The 21,147-nt window shown below is 36.6% G+C and overlaps 1 protein-coding gene across 2 annotated transcripts in view; it reads left to right on the plus strand.

Annotated features, from left to right (window-relative positions):
* Positions 1–14,363, plus strand: part of LOC306844205 (mitogen-activated protein kinase kinase kinase 5-like) — a 40,277-nt gene extending 25,914 nt beyond the window's left edge. For both annotated transcript variants that reach the window (XM_079376165.1, XM_079376166.1), the window contains 21 exons: positions 567–720; positions 1,048–1,155; positions 2,471–2,523; positions 2,696–2,791; positions 3,217–3,298; positions 3,396–3,529; positions 4,553–4,680; positions 4,797–4,933; positions 5,139–5,244; positions 5,844–6,001; positions 6,342–6,522; positions 7,750–7,767; positions 8,063–8,240; positions 8,374–8,542; positions 9,234–9,419; positions 9,797–9,902; positions 10,051–10,294; positions 11,289–11,401; positions 11,872–11,981; positions 12,073–12,149; positions 13,304–14,363. In XM_079376165.1, coding sequence (XP_079232291.1) covers positions 567–720; positions 1,048–1,155; positions 2,471–2,523; positions 2,696–2,791; positions 3,217–3,298; positions 3,396–3,529; positions 4,553–4,680; positions 4,797–4,933; positions 5,139–5,244; positions 5,844–6,001; positions 6,342–6,522; positions 7,750–7,767; positions 8,063–8,240; positions 8,374–8,542; positions 9,234–9,419; positions 9,797–9,902; positions 10,051–10,294; positions 11,289–11,401; positions 11,872–11,981; positions 12,073–12,149; positions 13,304–13,364 — 2,599 coding nt within the window. In that variant the 3' untranslated portion in view covers positions 13,365–14,363. The remainder of the gene's footprint in view (positions 1–566; positions 721–1,047; positions 1,156–2,470; positions 2,524–2,695; positions 2,792–3,216; positions 3,299–3,395; positions 3,530–4,552; positions 4,681–4,796; positions 4,934–5,138; positions 5,245–5,843; positions 6,002–6,341; positions 6,523–7,749; positions 7,768–8,062; positions 8,241–8,373; positions 8,543–9,233; positions 9,420–9,796; positions 9,903–10,050; positions 10,295–11,288; positions 11,402–11,871; positions 11,982–12,072; positions 12,150–13,303) is intronic.
* Positions 14,364–21,147: the final 6,784 nt, after the last annotated feature.

Consider the following 21,147-nt stretch of genomic DNA (forward strand, 5'->3'; position numbering starts at 1 on the left):
ATGATTAATTTCATATTTTTTAAATATGGTTAAATATTATCTTTAATGTGCACACCTAACTTAATAAATGATATTAACCAACTAAATTCACCATGTCACGTCAACGAATGGAAAAATCTGCCAACAATAATGCCTTTATCCATACCAGCAAGGGTGCATTTTATACCATCCTTTTACATATTCTTGCATCAAGGAGCAGCCAAATTTCCATGTGCATAGTGAAGCATGGATGTTAAATAAAGTTCTGCTGTAATTTTTGTGCCATCTAGTGGTTAAGAGGAGAATCAACCAGTAGAAACCACTATAAAATCAATTGAGCCAGTGCGCTCTTAGTGCGTTATAAATTCTAAGCCATATCTGGAGATAATATACAAACTTTGGGGTGGAGTTCTTTGGCTTGAGCTGGTTAGCAAACCCCTAACAACATCCTGGCATTATAGTAATGAATTTTGAAGAGGCAAGCGCTTAAGAAAATGTAAGAATGTAGTTGTCTGTTAAAAGTGAGTCATACTTGGAGTCTTTTAGAGTGGACTATTGTTCATTCATTGTTTTATGTTGTATTTCAGGTATCTATGCTCACTGGTTGAGACCATCCTCATCTATAAGCACTTTACAAAACCGACCACTGATCCACAGGCCCCTAAACAAGAGCTTGTGGACTTCTGGATGGACTTTATGGTGGAAGCCACCAAAAAGGATGTGACATCTGTCCGTTTTCCTGTATGAGCCCTCCTCACACAACGACTCTTCTGCTAAGTTGCCACATTACATTACCACATCACAACTCTTACTTTGAGAAAGCCATTTAAGACACAAAAGTGACGTTCACGTTTACATGCGCTGTGTTGTTTCAATGCATAGAAAACCCTGGAATAAACCCTTTTCTGATGCGCATGTAAACATAGTCACTCAAACTCTGACAATTATTATTTCATTGGGCTAGTAAGAGTATTGACTTGAGACACTGCATAATATTATTGGGCATTAATGGCATGTAAAGCATTGTCTATTATCAGAATTAATTTAGCTTGTTTTTGATGTGTGCAGGTATTGATATTGGAGCCCACTAAAGTGTACCAGCCATCTTACCTCTCAATCAACAAAGATGTGGAAGAGAACACACTATCCATCTGGCATGTGACCCCTGATGACAAAGTAATAAATAACTTACTATTTATCCATACGCTCTTAAATTCAGATGTTCTTTTTGGATTTGTTGACTTATTAAACCTCTCTACATCACTGAGTGCTGCACGTTTAAAGACATGACACTGTTCCATGTTCTACAGGTTTTATGTATTTTGAGCTTGTGTAAGTTTCTTCAGTATGGACATACTACAGTAGTCAACATTTCAGGTGGATCAAATCCTTTCATCAAAGATGTCCTACAGCCTAAAACCAAAATGCGTTCTTGTCTTAGGACAACTTTGATGAACCTTTTTGATCCACTTCAAATGTTTACTATACTGCATATTCTTTTTTTTGAGCTGGTTTTAAAAAAGCTCTTAATGTTCATAACTTAGCAGATACTCTGTATCTAGCCTTCTTTAAGTGTATTAATTATTAATATGTAATGTTTTTAAAAACAACAACAAAAAATATACTCAACTGGGACTACTAAATTATGGGCCGGTACAGAATTAGCACTCAGCAACAGTGAAGTTTTTGAAGATTTTTCTACGTTTATCGCCACCCCCCCAAATCTAGCTGTTAACCTAAAACGTTTAGGTCCCAGGTTTACATTTGAAATGTAACCACAAACCTAAAACATTAGACTTTCATTGCAAATTGAACAATAAACTTCAAACACAGTCCAGTTATAACTGTAAAATTAACCCATTGTCCCAAAGTTAAACTATAAATTTAACATTTCAAACTGTGTATATTTAACAAAATCCCAAAATGTTGCTATTAAATTTGTAAAGTTATACTAAGTCTGTGTCTGAAAGTTGGAAAATGGTTGAAAATGGAAAAAGTTGAAGAGGTAGGAAGGCAACAAGATTTGTCTGAATCCAGTGATTGTAATTCATGTAAATATATTTTGAACAACTTTTGAACTATGTTTCTAATGAGAAATTAGTGTTGTAGTGATGAAATATTTGCTTTATTTCACCAGCTGTGTTTATATTTTGTTGCACATAATTAGACCATTATGCTGCCTCAGAAGCCTGTCTGAAATAAGTTTTGAGAGGTACCTTCTTGTGCAAACGTTTCTCGCAAAGTCATTGCCTGACAGGGCAGTGAGGAAACAGGTCAGCTGCCTTTGGACGCAGCCTGAATATCATGCACATCCAAACAATGAAATGTAATGTAGAAAACATCGTAGTCAGTTTATGATGAACAACATTCACTGTATCTTGCAGACTGGAAATGTTATGATGTTTTCAATGCTATCAGTCCTGCTGAACTTTGCTCATTTATGTCACTAGCATATCCGGGTGAATACAATTTTTCTCTCTCTCTGTTTTAGAGTAATGGGATCCACGAGTGGAATTTCGGTGCAGCATCAGTACGAGGTGTGAGGTAAATGCTGTCTTCCCTAATAAACTTTAATTTAACTTTGTTTTAAGACAAGACTTCCCTCTACTAGAAGACGTTGAGGTAAAAGATATTTATATGTATGGTATGTAAATATATAATAGAAATGTTCACCTAGGATAAAGCATTTTTTAACCTTCTTTTTTTTGGCATTCAGCATCTCCAAATTTGATGAGCGCAGCTGTTTTCTGTATGTGGTGAACAACTCCGAAGACTTCCAAATCTATTTTTGCACAGAGATGCACTGCAAAAGGTATGTAATGTGTGTGTGTGTGTTTTTGCAAATGCCTTTTTCCCCACATTTCATGTATTCTTCCAAGTGCCATAGACTCTTTAAGGGCAGAAATTGCAGATTTGATTGTCTACCAGACTTATTCTAAAATGCCGAATGTATCAGCCAATAATTCTGTCTGCTGCTAAAAGCATTAGACATTAGCGAATTATTAGTGAATTATTTCCTTTCAGTCATGAGAAAGAGACCAACTCATGCAATGAAAAAAACAAATATCTTATGTATACGTCTGTGTAGGGCATACTATAATGCGGTCTAAAAGTTAATCACACTTTGTGTGTTTAAAGCATGAGCGCCATCATTTAATTAATTAGACTTAATTTCTTGCAAATCGTGATCATGTCAGTGTATGTGTCACGTGTCTGATGATGATCTGTGTTGCATAGGTTCTGTGATCTGGTAAACGCTCTCACTGAGGAGGCCTGGAAAGGCTCAGAAGAGAATGAGTGTGAATCCGAGGCTTTAGAGGTAAAATAATGATTGTTGCATACATTTGTATTTATATAGTGCTGAGCAACAGGGAGGTAAGACAGTGAGTGATTTGTGTGTTCTTGTGTGCCTGCAGTATGATTATGAATACGATGAGCATGGAGAGAGGGTGGTTCTGGGTAAGGGTACGTTTGGGGTAGTCTATGCCGGTCGTGACCTCAGTAACCAGGTGCGCTTAGCCATCAAAGAGATTCCTGAACGGGACAGTAGGTGAGCAAGTTTCCTTTTTTCCATTTTTCTGAAATGAAATTTAATTTCACTTTGAAATCAAATTCTTTTGGATAGGAATGTCTTTCATTGCTGTGAATTATTTATTTTTTATGATTGACAGTTTTGCCCTTCATTGAATACTATAACAAATAGTACTTTTCTCATTGCATAGCCTTTCATGTAGACTTGCCACAATGTCATCATTTTTATACCAGTGCTGTGCGGTTGGACGCTAAGTTGATTTAAAACATTAAAAAAAGTTATATTTAATTATATTAAATTGTATTTTGATTAGCAAACCTCAATATTTTAAGCATTCGGGGATGCCACTCGTTGCATCAAATTCAGCATTGTCCCATATAAAAACCCCCCCCCAAAAAGTAAGTATCCTATATCGAATCAATTCAGAATGCGATTTGTTACAATGTTACAATGAGAATGATATAATGGTGAATGAAAGTCAATTTCACAAGAAATAGCAGAGAAGCACCAAATCACTGGGGAGAGAATGACAGGGTTGAAGTTGAAGATCATGCAGGTGGGAATGGATATTAATGAGAATATATTTTTAACTGATATTAAATTTTGCACGTGTACTAGTCCTTGTACTGAGTATAACCAGTATCAATGTATTCTATAGCAAACCTATCTTCATTATGGCATACATCCGATGTAAAAATCTGATTACTTGTTACTGCTGTCAAGCATAATTTCTGGTGTTGATGCTGGAGTTGTGTGTGTGTGTGTTTAGTCGGACAAATTTGTTTTGCCATTATGATGTTATCCATAAGAGCCCTTATGGATAACATCATAATGGCGGTAAACAGATACTCAGTCGGTAAAGCATCAGACTATTCATCTGAGGGTTTATACAGTTTATATATGATAGAAATGAATATACAATATTCATATGTGTGCTCAGGAGGATGTGATTAAGCAGATGAAAATAAAAAGAAGAAAAATGCATGCAAACACACAGCAATAGTTAATCTAACATCACATGTAACGGCTCTGTGTTGATAGATATTCACAGCCTCTGCATGAAGAAATCGCCCTGCATAAACACCTCAAGCACAAGAACATCGTGCAGTACCTCGGCTCCATCAGCGAAAACGGCTTCATCAAGATCTTCATGGAGCAGGTGCCTGGAGGTGAGACAGACTCGTTACACCTTTATAGTGTACTTATAGGTACACATCTTTAGGCCAAAATTCATCTGTTTTATTCAAAATGTAAAAAATCTAAATCATTTTTCTGTGAATCACAGGCAGTCTGTCAGCATTGCTCAGGTCAAAGTGGGGTCCTCTAAAAAACAATGAACCAACTATCGGTTTCTACACCAAACAGATACTGGAGGGTCTCAAATACCTGCATGACAACCAGATAGTTCACAGAGACATTAAGGTAATAACCCTTTCATCATAAAATGAGGCATACACGTAAATGTTTTGAGAGCCTCAGCTGTACGCATGCCATTAGCTTTATTAGGCCTTTATATTACTATTACTTTATATTACTGCTTCAGATTTCTTTGGGATTCTGAAATTGCTCAGAGGAGTGACTGATTAGCAGATATGATTGATGCAATTGCTACTTTCATGACCTACAGGGGGATAATGTCTTGATAAACACCTACAGTGGAGTTTTGAAAATCTCTGATTTTGGAACATCCAAACGTCTGGCCGGAATAAACCCCTCCACTGAAACCTTCACTGGTACTGAATGTATTATTTGTTTTGCCATGTATTTTTACTTCACCTTTTGTCAGTAGCAACTGATGGACACAGCTGTTAGATGTGACCCTGGACCACAAAACCAGTCATAAGGGTCCATTTTTGGAAAAAGCTGAATAAATAAGCTTTCCATTGATGTATGGTTTGTTATGATAGGACAATATGTGGCTGAGATGCAATTATTAGAAAATCTGGATTCTGAGGGTGCAAAAAAACTAAATATTGAGAAAATCACCTTTAAAGTTGTTCAAATGAAGTTCTTAGCAATGCATATTACTAATCAAACGTTTTGATATATTTACAGTAGGCAATTTACAAAATATCTTCATGGAACATGATCTTTACTTAATATCCTAATTATTTTTGGCTTAAAATTAAAAATGTATAATTTTGACCCATACAATGTATTGTTGGCTATTGCTACAAATAAATCTGTGCTACTCATGACTGCTTTTGTGCTCCAGGGTCACATATGTGCTGCATGATTGACTTTTGATTAATATCTTTAGAATCTTAAAAATATTCAGTAGTTACTATTATTAGCAGTTATTTATTTCTCCCATGCTGTTTGTGTATGTCAGGTACGTTACAGTACATGGCCCCTGAAATCATAGATAAAGGGCCACGTGGGTACGGCAAGCCAGCAGACATCTGGTCTCTGGGCTGCACCATTATAGAAATGGCTACTGGGAAGCCGCCCTTCTATGAGCTGGGGGAACCACAAGCAGCAATGTTCAAGGTCAGTCATGATTACTTTGTGACCTGTCCTGAAGTAATTCTTTGTGTTCAGTATGCCGAATATGCAGTCAATTTACCACAAATATTTTTGCACAAAATGTGCATAACATGTCGCCTCACTCGCCATGTTTTTTTTTTTTACTGTGTACTGAATTTGTGCTTTGTTAAACATAAATGTCTTTTGAATGTAATTTGTTATTTAGTAGATTTTAAATGGTTTTTAAACGCACCAGGGCACACGGAAAATATACTTATCCTGCATTGGTAAATTGTGTTGTGTTCAATTTGGTCCAGAGTTTTGAAAATGCATTTTTAGGATTGTGCTGGTGTATTTTGTCTAGGTTGGGATGTTTAAAATCCATCCAGAGATTCCTGACTCTATGTCCACTGAAGCTAAAGCATTTATCCTGCGCTGTTTCGAGCCTGATCCAGACAGCCGAGCCACGTCCAATGATCTGCTCACCCACGAATTCCTCACTGTTACGTCACGCAAAAAACGATCAAAGAACAGCAGTTTCACAGGTGTGTGTGTGTGTGTGTGTGTTATAGGCATTACTCCTCATACCAAGCAATTATTTCAGTTGGTACATTCCATGAATAGGGATCAAATTAAGGAATAAAAAGGAATCTATTATATGTTAGATTAAACTCGGCAAAAAGAAATACCCTCTCACTTTCAGCTGCTTTTATTTCTTATTATATCTGCTTTTATTTTTATTATTTTGGACATAACTCGCTTGGCTGTTTCCAGTGACTAAGTAATACAGATTTTGACATAAATTAGAATTTTCTGATCATTTAATAGACAAAACATATTTACATGTGTCAGAGATTTCACATGCTTCATTTTCTCCCATTAGAAAATGTTGCACTAATTTAAATGGTTATACATCCAACAAGTGACACCCAAAATTATTTAGACAACATGATGGGGGAACAAGTACATATTCATTTCAGAATTTAATTACAGAATTCAGTATTTAATTACAGAATTTGTGAAAAAATTAATTACCAAAATTATTGAGATCAAATGACCTTTTATTTATGGTAAAAACATTCATATTTGGTCCCAACTAAATAGGCCAGAATGAGTGACTGGTTAATTTAGGCTACTAATTTAACTTTAGTTTCGTTTAGTGCTGTCAAACGATTAATTGTGATTAATCACATCCAAAATAAAAGTTTTTGTTTACAGTTATATATGTACGTGTACTGTGTATATTTAATATGTATATGTAAATACACACACATGCATGTATATATTTTGAAAATATTTACATGTTTATACATATATATTCATATTCTTAGATTTTATATTATATATAAATATATTTAATATATAAACATAGCATATTTTCTAAAATATATGCACGCATTTGTTTGTATTTATATATACATAATAAGTATACACAGTATACACACATATTATGTAAACAAAAACTTGTACTTTGGATGCGATTAATCGTGATTAATAGTTTGACTGCACTAGTTTCTTTACCTTCAACTCTGTTACCAATTTTGGTGTATTTTTATTGTATTTATTTAATTTGATCAATTTAATATTTTAGGTTTGTAATGCCTATTTAATGTTTATTCAAAGCAATTTAAGAACTGCTCTTTCTTAGTTTCCATCACTGTGTTGCCCCCCTTATTTTCTTATGGAAAGTCCTCATAATAAAAAAACAGGAAATATATATGTTTTCCTCTCTGCTGCTTATTTTGTGAATTGTCTTGTCATCTTTTTTGCAGCTCTTACACCAGGACCCGGTGAGTCTTTTCTGTTTTGCATATAAGCAGTGTTAATATATTATACCTATTTTTTTGTCTTTGATAAATTTCCTGTAAATTTAGTCAATATTTATATTCACATTTAGTCATGTTCATTAATTTGACTCTTTTTCCATATTTAAGTTCAGTCAGTGTGCAAAAGATGCAAGGTCAACTGAAAATTATCATCGGTCATATTAGTTTAGCTTTTCTATGCTCAGAACTATGCTTTAGGAGAGTGTGTAATGCATAAATGACTGATATGAAGGGACATTACGCTGCTCATGTCTCGTAGAGTATCTGCGTAGCATATCTCTTCCCGTTCCCGTTGTGGTCGAGGACACCAGCAGCAGCAGTGAATACGGATCTGTCTCACCTGACAATGAGCTCTGCACAAACCCCTTCAGCTTCAAACCCAGCACCAAGTGCTACAGCGAGAGAGAGGTCAAAGGTCATCGCTCCCTCTTCCTGAGGTCAGCAGAGAGTATGAAGATTCATTCTAGCGCAGATAATGCCCAATTATGTTGCTATGTACCATTTGTTTTGCATTGAGTGCATCTACTTGTAGTAAATCTGTAAAGGTACTTCTCCACACATTTGCTGCAGTATTCCTGTGGAGAACTTTGAAGACCACAGCGCACCACCGTCCCCAGAAGAGAAGGACTCTGGTTTCTTCATGTTGAGGAAAGACAGTGAAAGGAGAGCGACTTTACACCGAATCCTGACTGAGGACAGAGAGAAAATAGTGCTTCACCTGCTAGAAGCGCTTACACAGGTGAACCCGAAAACAACATCAACACTTGTGTGAATGACAACAAAATGAGCCATAAGTGTTCTTTAAACACAAGCCTGGTGACAGGGACAGTTCAATAAAGTCAGTAAAGATGATTTTAAACACATTTTCCAAATCACTGAACAGCACTATTAACTTTATTTTGCACGTTAGGGATCTTCTAATAGAAGTTTGACACTTTTTTTTATAAAAAGCACTGAGATGCATTGTAAATGTTGTCACTCTGCTGCACATAATGATGCCTTTAAGTTAAATTATTGGTCACACTTTATATTAGGTAGCCTTAACTACTATATACTTACATCAGAAAATAAGTATAATGTACTTATTGTGCTCATATTGTATTGTAAAACACTTTAGCTGCTATCGAGGTGGGATACGGGTAAGGTTAGGGACCGGTTTGGTGGTATGGGTAGGTTTAAGGGTGGGTTAAGGTGTAAGGGATGGGACAACAGTGTAATTATAAATGTAATTACAGAAATTAATTACAGATGTAATTACATATAGGTATTTTTTAAAAATATAAGTACAATGTAAAAACATGTATGTACACAAAAAGTGCATTGGATCAAATGATTAATTTAAATGTAAGTACATAGTAGTTAAGGCCACCTAATATAAAGTGGGGTCAAATGTTTTAAGTGCTTTGTGTCCCTTTTCTGTCTCAATACAGGGGTCTGAGGAGACCAAACTGAAACATCAGCATATCTCCACACTGGTTACAAGTCTGGGAGATTTTGTGAGGATGGCGGACAGAAAAATAATTGCTAGCACCCTCTCTCAGCTCAAACTAGAGCTTGACTTTGACAGCACAGCGATCAGCCAACTCCAGGTGGCGCTCTTTGGCTTCCAGGATGCGGTGAGTGTCTAGCCAAAGCCATCTGTTTAATTGTGGTCACAAACATTGCCAAAATTTCATAGTAAAAAAAATGCATAAAGCACTGTTCACACGGAAGTCACTTTCAAACCAAGCAGCCCTCCAGGTCTTCGAGCCGGTCACGTGACTGAAAGCTATCAATTGATAAAAAATCCTGCTGTATTTTTTTTTACTTCTTGCTTGAAATGATCACATTATGGAATTAAAATGTTGCGAATGCCATTTTATGTAGACTTGAAAAACTCAATAATGACTTTTTTCCCTGAAGTTCGAATTTTAATGTGACTCTTCAATAAAACTCCTAAAGTTCATTATAGTAAACGGGAATAGTTATGGCCCAACATTTTATGTTTCTCCAGGTAAATAAAGTCCTGCATAACCACAACATAAAGCCGCACTGGATGTTTGCCCTGGATAACATCATTCGAAAGGCTGTACAGACTGCCATCATCATATTAGTACCTGGTAAACAGCAACAGTTTCTATTTAAAACGATCCATTTTCTTGGCTGCTGTTCATGTAAATGTGTTCAGTAAATGACATATCCAAAATGTGCATCCCTGGGGAGGCTCCAGGAACCGTTCATGTGATGTGTTTGTTTGTTCACTCTCAGAATTGCGGCCACACTTCACGCTGGCTTCTGAGAGCGACCCTGCTGATCAAGAGGATATTGATGACGACACAGATCCTCAGGGGAACGCTGCCCTTAAGGATATAGTGCCACCTGTCGCTCATCATGATGACACTGTGGCCACATCTGGAGTGAGCACGCTCAGTTCAACGGTTTCCCATGAGTCTCAGAGCGCGCAGCGATCAATCAGCATGCAGCTGGGTCGCATGAAGCTAGAAACCAAGAGGTAAGTGGTGTTGTTTTGTTTTACCATAAAGTATCACATAGATTGTCCATATGACTCCTGCTTTATTCCAGGTATTCTGAAGTAACTCCATAGCTATGTGTGAAGAACAGACCCAGACCCAAGTCATTATTCCACTGTAGCTCTCAAACCTTGCCCTCGCTTCCACGATATTAAACACATCGAGATAGGACTGTAAGCAATAATTCTCTGATAATCAAGTAATCTGTTGATTTCTTATGAATCAAACCAAAAGCCTACAATTTTTTTTTTCTTCTAAATTTTCTGTATTTCATTCATTTTGGCCCCCAAGCAATGGTCGAGCAGTTAAATATTCTTCTGGAGTACACAAATTCTCTCTGAACATGAGCCCCTTTCAAACAGAGATTCTGGAAAAGTGCTGAGAAAATGGTTCTGATAATGTGGGGATTTTGTTCCCGTATAATCCCGTAAAGACGAAGTGGCATTGTTCCCATAAAGACTATGTGAAATCGAATGTATTTATTGAGTAGCCCTGCTCGTTCATTTTTATGTTGTTCTCTCGTAAACAACTGCATTGTGTATGTTATCGGTCAAATAGTGGCAGAATAAATGTTGTCACTATGACAAATCCTACATAATCCGGTTCGCGTTCAAACACACATTTCAATTTAAATCCTGGGAATGTCCTGAGCCTGGGAGCGAATTTTCCAGCATTCTGGTTTGCGTTCACACAAAACTCTATTCTGAGTTTGCAGACAGTTACAACAGCCGTGGTTAAAACATTGACAAAAAAATTACTATTTGCAGAAACTGCTCGACGAGTGCTACATAATCAAACAAATATAAGCCATATATGTTGAAATCCCCCCCTGTATAGATTAGGATGCACAGAGCGGTGCTCTCAGAACACTTCTGTGTTTATTAGCATTAAGTCATACATTTAACCACTGTAGACAAATTACGTCATAATCTGAAGTTATAGACTTGCTCATAGCTGTTGGTTTGTGTGCTCTAGGCTGTTGGAGGAATTAATAGAGAAGGAGAGAGAGTATCAGGCCATCTTACAGCAAGTGCTGGAGGAGAGAGAACAAGAGATCAAACTATTGAAGTGTCGATCCAGGCCTGCCGGTGAGTCTAATATACACACAAACACACACACAAACACACACACACACACGCGCGCTATTCAAGCTCCAGACTGCAACTAAAGAGATCGAAGAGAGAAAAGACAAACAGTCTTGAATATAAATGTTTTTTAAACAGTTTAAAGCTGGTAGTTTTTGCTCACAATATGTGATCCTGCTTTGTGGTAGAAATCATCATACATATTCGACAAACACAGACTGCCTGCCTCCATTGTCTCAACTAATTTCACCAGTTAATTAGAAAAAACATAGTAAATGATCATCATAGATTATCGTCTTTGTGACTTTGCATTTGCAGAGAAAATTGCTAGAATTAGAGGGTTGTTTTTCATTTCTGTATTTTGTATTTCACCTCTTGCTATGTATTAAATCATTACGCTAGAATATATTTTCAGTATTAACCTTTCAAAATGAACACCAGTCCATCCCTGTGTTTCACTGTGTTTATGGCAGATGTTCCTGCACACTTCATGAGCACAAGTAGTTCATTTGAACGAGAGGGAGACCAGGAGCTTCTGGAATGGCTTAAACGCCACGGGGCGGATGCAGATTCCATAGAGAGGGTAATAACTCAATTTGGTCACCAAACATTGTACATAAAAGTTGTCCTGTATGTATAAACTGATAAAGCAATATTTTCTGTCCACATCACAGATTATATCTGAAGATTACAGTCTTGACGACATCCTTCATGATGTCACAAGAGATGACTTGAAGAGTTTGAGATTACGGTGCGTGAACATTTCTGATATTCTGTAAGATATTCAGGGTTTGTTTGTTTTTTAAGCTTATGTTTACTACAACTTCTCAAAAACTGCCAAGAACATTTATAGGTTTATTTCTAATATTCAGTACACTACTGTTCAGAAAGTTAGGATCAGTCAAATAGTTTTTGTTTTTGAAATAAGATGTTGCATTTATTTTAGTTCTGTGACATGATTAATCGCATCCATTGTTTACACAATAAATGTGTGTGTACTGTGTATATTTATATATATATATATATATATATATATATATACACACACACACACACATACACACACACACGAGAATATTTATACTTTATATACTTTGTGTGTGTATTTATATATACATTATAAATATACACAGTGCACACACATATTATGTAAACAAAAACTTTAATTTTGGATGTTTGACAGCACTAATTTATTTTACAAAACTAATATTGTGAAATACAACAATTTACAATAACTCTTTTCTATTTTAAGACATTTGCCATTAATTCAGTATTCAGTGTCAAATTAAAACAGAATTTATTTGAAATATATATTTTTTTTCTGCATGACAATGTTTTTCTGCATAGTAGTGTGTAGTTTCTGCATTATTTTTGCAGTGTGGTGTCTGAAATATGAAAATGCCTCTGCAATTTATTAACAGTCTTTTGCAATATAAGCTTCTATAAAGAAGCACCAAATTGTGGCATAAACTGCTTGTTCATTGTTTGGAAGAAAGAAAAAGAAAGGCGTGTGTTGGGCTTGTTGCAAGTTCCAGACACAGTGACGCAGACACACAAATACTCTCTATTGAATAAATCTAAATGAACCCAAACTACTAAGCGTGTTATATTCTGTCATTTGTGTATTGGATTCCATTTCTTTGTAAATAAATTGTATAGTTCTTATATTTCATGATGATAAAGTTCTTGGAATAATATTCTGAGTGGCACACTCTTAATAAATATTTTTATGATTAAATGGTAATTTTAAAGGAACTATTCAATGTTGTAGTGCTGCTGTGGTTTTGTGAAGCTGGCATTATTTACATTAGCTCTAGGATTATTACATTTCTCTGCTATGCACAGTCAATGTGGCCACAAGTAGTGTATGATTCTGTTTGTTTTTTTCTTGTCTTGTGTTTCCAGAGGTGGAGTCCTGTGTAAACTCTGGAGCGCTATCTCCGAGCACAGAAAGAAGCCAGGCTGAAGACGATAGCCACGTATACGTGCCACCCAGACCCTGCTCACGTTTGAGACATAACCAAATATTTAATGGGATCAATTCAAGTCTTTGTGATAATTCATATCACATGTATATACGTGTTTTACCTTTTTTATTCGTCTGTGAAATTGCAGTTGTACAAGTGACTGTAAACGATCTGTTCCACAAAGATCCACAAATTTGATGCGTGAGCTCTGTTATGACATCTTTATACAGGAAGCTTGTTTTATTTTTGATATTTGTTTACAGAAACATGTCTTGACCTGCCTGAGAACCTTTTTCAGCCCAAATACCTTCCCCTTTCAGAAAAAAGACACTGAAACTAAACACACGAGTCTGTGTGTGTGTGTGTGTGTTTTATATATTTTTCATGTATCATTTATAAGGTATATTATCACATAATATACCTTTTTTTATCAAAGCTAGTTATATTTAATTATATTCTGAATTACAGCTATGAAGAACACAATAACCAATCAAATTGTACTGTTCCCACATATTTGAGATGACGAATGAATAAACCGCCTCTGAAATTGTTTATAAGTTCCCTCAGAGGTACTTTCCTGAGATAATGTGTAAACTGCACTATGTTTCACTATCCAGAAGCACAGAGAATATATCACAATTGTGCACTTTTGTCTATTTATTCAACACAAACCTCCAGGACCTTTTTAAATGTTTGAAAATTGCCATTTTAGTTGAAATTGATGGTACTGCAAGTTTCTAGTGAAATCGTGAAGCATAATTACACATCTAATGACTTAATACGGTCATTTCAGTGATTATTTATTTTTTTAGTCATTGCTAGGTCATTGGAGGGAAAAAAGCTTAGTTTATATATTTATATATGCATATACAGGGCTATGTAATGTGACAATCATGTAATAAGTTAGAAAGCTGTGGTAAATGTTTGCATGATCTGTGTTTTCCTTCTAATTCTTTTGTGCACATTTTAATTTCACTTTTGAAGCAAATAAAAATTTTAATAAAATAAATAAATAATTGCTCTTAATTCCAGCTAACATAAGTGTTATTACATGTATGCTTGTCATACTGTGTGTATTAGGGGTGGCACAGTACACAAATGTCACGGTTCAGTATGTACCTCGGTTCGGGGGTCACGGTTCGATACGATTTCGGTACAATAGGGGAAAAAAACAAATCTATGCTCAGTTTCTTTTAGTTTATTTTGAACAGACAGCAGTGCAAATTACAATTTTCTTTTGCATCTAGATGTGAAAATACAAAATATTATAACATGTTATATATATAAATGTTTTGTTTTCATTGTGAGTACACACAAATAAAAGCAGACCAGTGATTATTAATAAGTGTTTAAAGTTGATTCTGCTGGTATAAGGAAACAGTTTAAGTGATTGCGCCGGAGCACACACACACACTTCCAATATTGCTAACTTGACAGCGCAGTTGGTACTTTATCAAAATACAATACAGTGAGCCTCTGTGTCACCGTTGGAACGCGACTGAAGGACAAAGCCTATCATTTACATAATATAGCATTCAGATACGTTACATCGCAAATATGGAAATATTTGGATTTGTACCGTGCCACCCCACCCTAGTGTGTAGATATGTCAATGTAAGAATGTATCTGCTGATGGCTAGGAATTCATGGCCACTACTGCCTCACCCCCCTTTTCTTTGTTTTGTGAAGCAAAAGAACGTTGTAGTTTAAACAACATAAGACTCAATTGAAGTTCATTGTATGGACCAAGAAAGTCTTCAAAATGTCTTCTTTTATGTTCCACAGAAAAATTAATTCATAGTTTTTTTATGACATGAAGGTGACATGAGAGTAAGGCAAGGCAAGTTTATTTATATAGCACATTTCATACACAGTGGTAATTCAAAGTGCTTTACGTAAAAGGTGAAATAATCACAGCAATAAAAACAAGGAATCAATAATAATAAAAACAAGTAATTTTAAAATTTGAAATTGATTCAAAATGAATTTAAAACAGTTAAGGACAGAAAACGATTATACATAAAATACAGTGCAGTTAGTTTGGATGGAGCCCGGTGCCCATTCAACAAATGCACAGGAGTTTGGAGTCTGGATTTAAATGTGGCTAATGTTTTAGCACATCTGGGGGCTGTTCCATAAACCAAGATTAGAGTATAAGCCAGGCTTATTTCGGTTAGTCAGGCTTATTTTTGGTAGATTCGGTTTCATAAATCAAACTTAAAAAAGTTCAAACTCAGTTACCCCGGCAACTTATGCTGGCAAACTAACCTGGTCCGGAGCAGGCTAACTGTCAGGCTAAGCTGAGCTCCTCTAACTCTGACCAATAGGAACACATCCATATTACCACTGACTCTCTCACATACAGTCAGTTTAATTTAGTATCGGTCCAAAAATAAAAGTATACAGAAAATACACCTTAAATAATAAAATAAATAAAAAATAGGCTACAACCAACTGTATTTAATGTATTGTGCCCAAAATGTAGGCGAATGACATTTTAACATAGTTAAATCAGAAGTTGATCAGAAGTTTCTAGCCATGCAGCCTTTCTCTCTGAATTTATGACAGCTGTACCTTTTATGGTTATTAGAACATTAAAACATTACAATCTAAAATGTCTCTTTAAAGCATTAAAGCATAAAAACACAATCAAAAGTGAAAATCACTGAATTAAAAATGTAAATTTATAATAGAAATCAGAGTACATTTTAACTGATAAGAGGAACACACATTTAACTCATTTGAGCTAGTGATTAACAGTTGCTGCTATCATAAAAATACACTTATATGTAGTAAAATTCTATTTGTCGCATTTAATGTCCAACAACAAATATTTTAGCAGAATGTATATTTTATTCAGAATTCTTGCGCTAGTATTCTATCCTGCTCTGTCTGTGTAGCGCGCATGCGCGCCGCAGCGCTCGTTCTCTCGCATAAGCCTCGCCCACTCCTGACAGCTAAATGGATATATTTGCATGGCTTTCTGACATTTACAGATGTAAAAAATATACCTGTGACGTATCAGTTATGCACTGAGGAAAACACAATGTTTCAAATGCGTTAAACAGCACAAATATTCGCTGTTTGCTATGGTGGATCGATTTGATCCATGATCGACATTAAGGGCTGCTTCAGAATAAGCTGCACGTCACATTATCCTGACTCACTGAACCTGGATAGCATTAGTCAGATTGCGTGAACTTGAATTGTCGTTTATGGAACCGCTTTAGACCCGATTGATTTGTTAGGTTATTTCAAGTCAGGTTTTGGACTTTAATCCCCGCTTTTCTTAGCGTCTTTTACGGAACAGCCCCCTGGTCTCTTCTGGAAGCTGGTTCCAACTGCGGGCCGCATGATAGCTAGAAGTAGACTCCCCTTGTTTTGTGTGAACCCTTGGTATTTCTAACTGACTCGATCCTAATGATCGTAGTGGTCTGTTAGGTTTATATTCAGTGAGCATATCAGCAATATATTTAGGCCACTGAGTGATTTATAAACGAGTAAAAGTACTTTAAAATCAATCCTAAATGTAACTGTAAGCCAGTGTAAGGACCTGAGGACTGGTGTGATATGCTCAGATTTTCTGGTTCTAGTCAGAATCCTGGCAGCAGTGTTCTGGATGAGCTGCAGTTGTCTAATGGTCTTCTTGGGAAGGCCGGTGAGGAGACCATTACAGTAATCCACCCTGCTGGTGATAAAGGCATGAACAAGTTTCTCCAAGTCTTGATTGGAAACAAAACATCTAATTCTTGCAATGTTTTTGAGATGATAGTATGCTGATTTAGTTACTGTTTTGACATGACTACTGAAACTAAGGTCTATCTCCAGAATCACCTCATTTTTAGTTGTTTGATCCCTAGAGTCAAGGTATGCATTCACCTTGAGAACTTCATCTTTGTTTCCAAATGCAATGACTTCAGTTTTTTCCTCGAGTAAGTGATGACAGAATTTTTGTTTTGGGATTTAACACCCAAAAGACTATGTGTCTTTAATGGCAATATATGTCACCACAATGCTTGGAGGGCCTTTTAGTCCAGGTGATATGTGAAAAAAAATGTAACTTTTTCATAAATGCATGAAATTTGGTACACTTGTATAGTTTGCGGCCCTAAACATTTTCAGAAATGGAGCCATCGCAAAAACACCTCGTGGTTGCCATGGCGACCATTTTACTTTCCGCCATAACCAAATTATGTATTTTGTGTCATATCTCCTGAACCAAACATGATAACACAGAAAAGGTGATGTCTACCCCCATGTTTTGATGGCCGATGATTACAATGATACCATACACAACAACATAAACTGTTCAAGTGAAGAGTTAATGGTGAAATCAGCCATAAGCATCACAGTATCACAGCATTTACCAAAGTACATATTATGGCTATTCATTTATTCTTTTCTTTGATAATTAACTAATATTTTATTCAATAATACATTAAAATATTTTTTTTCAAGAATACTATCATATATTTCATATATATATATATATATATATATATATATATATATATATATATATATAAATAATCTCAGGTAACTGTATTTCCAATACATTCTTGTTCTCTCTCAACAACGCTCTAACATCACACGCAGACGGCAACACAATCAGGTGAGCAGTTAATGGTTAATTTAGTGACTTTATGAGAAGGATTACAATGAAATCTCAGAAAATGCAGAATGAAATTTCAAACAAATTTAAAGTAAATTGTATTCATAGTCACTCTCTGGGACCAGAGTTGTCTATTATGTTGTCCAAGAGGAGGAAGCCAGAGTCCTGAATGCTGGCGAGAGAGTCAGCAGCACTAAATTCCTGGGGGTGCACATCACAGAGGATCTCACCTGGACCACCAACACCATGTCACTCTCCAAAAAGGCACAACAGCGCCTACACTTTCTCCCTCCACCCATCCTCACCACATTCTACAGAGGCACCATTGAGAGTGTGCTGACCAGCTGCATCACTGTCTGGTACGGGAACTGCAGTGCTGCTGACCGCAAGACCCTCCAGCGGACAGTGAACACAGCTGCAAAGATCATCGGTGCCCCTCTCCACTCCATCCTGGACATTTTCCTTACACGATGCTCCAGCAAAACCAACAGCATCGTGAAGGACTCCACCCATCCCTCCCACAGTCTCTTCCAGCTCCTACCATCAGGAAGACACTACCGGAGCATCAGAGCCCGCTCCGCCAGACTACTCAACTCAAATCACCCCACCCCCCTCTGAAACCCCATGCGAACCCCTACCTCCTGAAACATGGACCACCCCCCTAACCTTACCACACCAAAGAAAAAAAAAACTGTATGAAACATTTGTCGAAGTTTGTTTGCGCATGATGGAAGTCAAGCTAGAAGAGCATTGCAATAGTCCAACCTAGAAATAACAAGGGCCTGGGCAAGAAGTTGTGCAGCATGCTCTGTTTGGAAGGGGCTGATCCTCCTGATGTTGTGCAATGCAAACATGCATGATCGAGCTGTCTTTACAATATGGTCCTTGAAGGTCAGTTGGTCACCAAAGAATAATTTTTGATGAACCTAGCAGGATGATGAAATCATGCTGTAGAGTCGGAGTGGCAGCGAAAACAAGAAGCTCAATCATTGCCAGGCTGAGCTGCAGGTGATGTTCTTTCATCCATGCCGAGATGTTTGTCAGGCAGCCTGAGATCCATGCAGCTACTATTGGATTGTCTGGTTGAAATGAATGATAGAGCTGTGTGTCATCAATGGTAGAATTTTGTAGGAGAAACCATGTGCTTGTATAATGGGTCCCAGTGATGTAGTGTATATGGTGAAGAACTGATCCCCTGTGGCCAGTTGATGTTCTTTGGATAGCTCTCCTCCCCAGGAAACCCTGAAAGACCTACCTGTGAGATAATATTCAAACCAGTGGAGTGCAGATCCGGTGATGGCAGACAGGATAATCTGATGATTCACAGTATCAAAAGTGGCAGATGGATCCAGCAGAATAAGAACTGATGATTTGGAATCCTATCTGCAGGGCTACAGTGACCAACAGCAAAGCAGTCTCAGTTGAATGGTCGCTGCTGAAACCAGATTGGTTAAAGTTCAGGTGGTCATTCTGTGAAAGAAATAATGTAACTGTGTCTATAAAGGTGTGAACTAAATGGTCCATTCCATTCCTCAGGAACGTCTTGTAGATTGCAGGATCTCCAGCGGGAAGGTCCTAACAGTATTGTTTCTAGCCCTTTTGTCTTCAGGTATACAGTTATATCCCACAGTCAGAACTTTGGGAGAAGCTAGGATTCATACAAGGGTTAAGATTGTTTGAAGGAAGACATGCTAACATCGCTATTGAAGAACTGCTACACTACCATCTTCAAATTTTGGTCAAGCATACTTAATTATTTATATTAGAGAAATCTATTACATTGGTGAGCCACCCAAAAGACTGCTCAGCAAAAATACAGTAAAGATGATGATACACAGGGCAATTTTTTAGGTTAGAAGTGGTAGTATGCATGTGATTGATGTTAGAGCATTGTTGAGAGAGAACAAGAATGTATTGGAAACATACTGCCACCTACCTTACTCTACCTGAGAGGTAAAGAAAAATACACTTACTTGAGATTATATTTTTTTATATCGCTGAAATAAATTATTGTATTCTTGAAAACAATCTTTTATTGTACTATTGAATAACACATTATTTAGCTGGTGTGTGGTGGGCGTTCTGGCGCAATATGGCTGCTGTCACATCATCCATTAAAGGTTTTCCTGTAGCTCAAATAGTAGAGCATGGCGCTAGCAACGCCAAGGTCATGGGTTCTATTCTCAGGGAACGCAAGATCTGATAAAAATGTAAAAACTGTAACTTGAATGCAATGTAAGTCGCTTTGGATAAAAGCGTCTGCTAAATGCATAAATGTAAATGTAATCCAGGTGGATGCTGCACAGTTGAGATTGAGATTCCCCCTTCCATGTAAAGCTCAGAAAAGCACTAAATGTAACTAATTAATTAATTAAAACATCCTTTTATTGTACTATTGAATAAAATATTAGTTAATTATCAAAGAAAGAAAAAAAAAACAAAAGCCATAATATGGACTTTTGTAAATTATGTGATACTGTGATGCTCAGATAGTGTTATTTCCTTCTTACATTGCTGATTTCACCATTAACTCTTCACCTGAAAAGTTTGTGTATGGTATCATTGTAATCCTTGACCATCAAAACATAGGGGTAGACATCACATTTTCTGTGTTATCATATTTTGTTCAGGAGATATGACACAAAATACATAACTTGGTTATGGCAGAAAGTAAAACGGTCGCCATGGCAACCACGAGGTGTTTTTGTAATGGCTCCATTTCTGAAAATGTTTAGGGCCGCAAACTATACAAGTGTACCAAATTTCATGCTTTTATGAAACAGTGGACATATAACCTGGACTATGTTTTCCAACAGACATTTATAGAGTGCATACCACCAAGCAGTGACTTCACTAAGTTTTCTTGGTCCCCTGTACAGTTTAATATGTTGGGCCCCCCAATTTTGCCTGTTGAATACATTAAAAGTGGGCTCTAGGACAAACACATTGGAGAAACTGTCTTATACAGTGTTTGAAAAAAATTCAACATTGAGACAAACCACAGTGATTTATTGGTATCCTGAAAAATTATGTCAGTGGCAACCCATTAACAATCAACTATCCAATTTAATGGTAGCTTTGGCATTGTTAGCCAAATGTAATGTTTATCAGGAAAGTCAAGATAGAAAATCTAATGTAACGATGGATTTTTATATGTCTGATGAGTGAAA

Source organism: Barbus barbus (genome assembly GCF_936440315.1).
Source record: "Barbus barbus genome assembly, chromosome: 24".
Classification (NCBI taxonomy): Eukaryota; Metazoa; Chordata; class Actinopteri; order Cypriniformes; family Cyprinidae; genus Barbus; species Barbus barbus.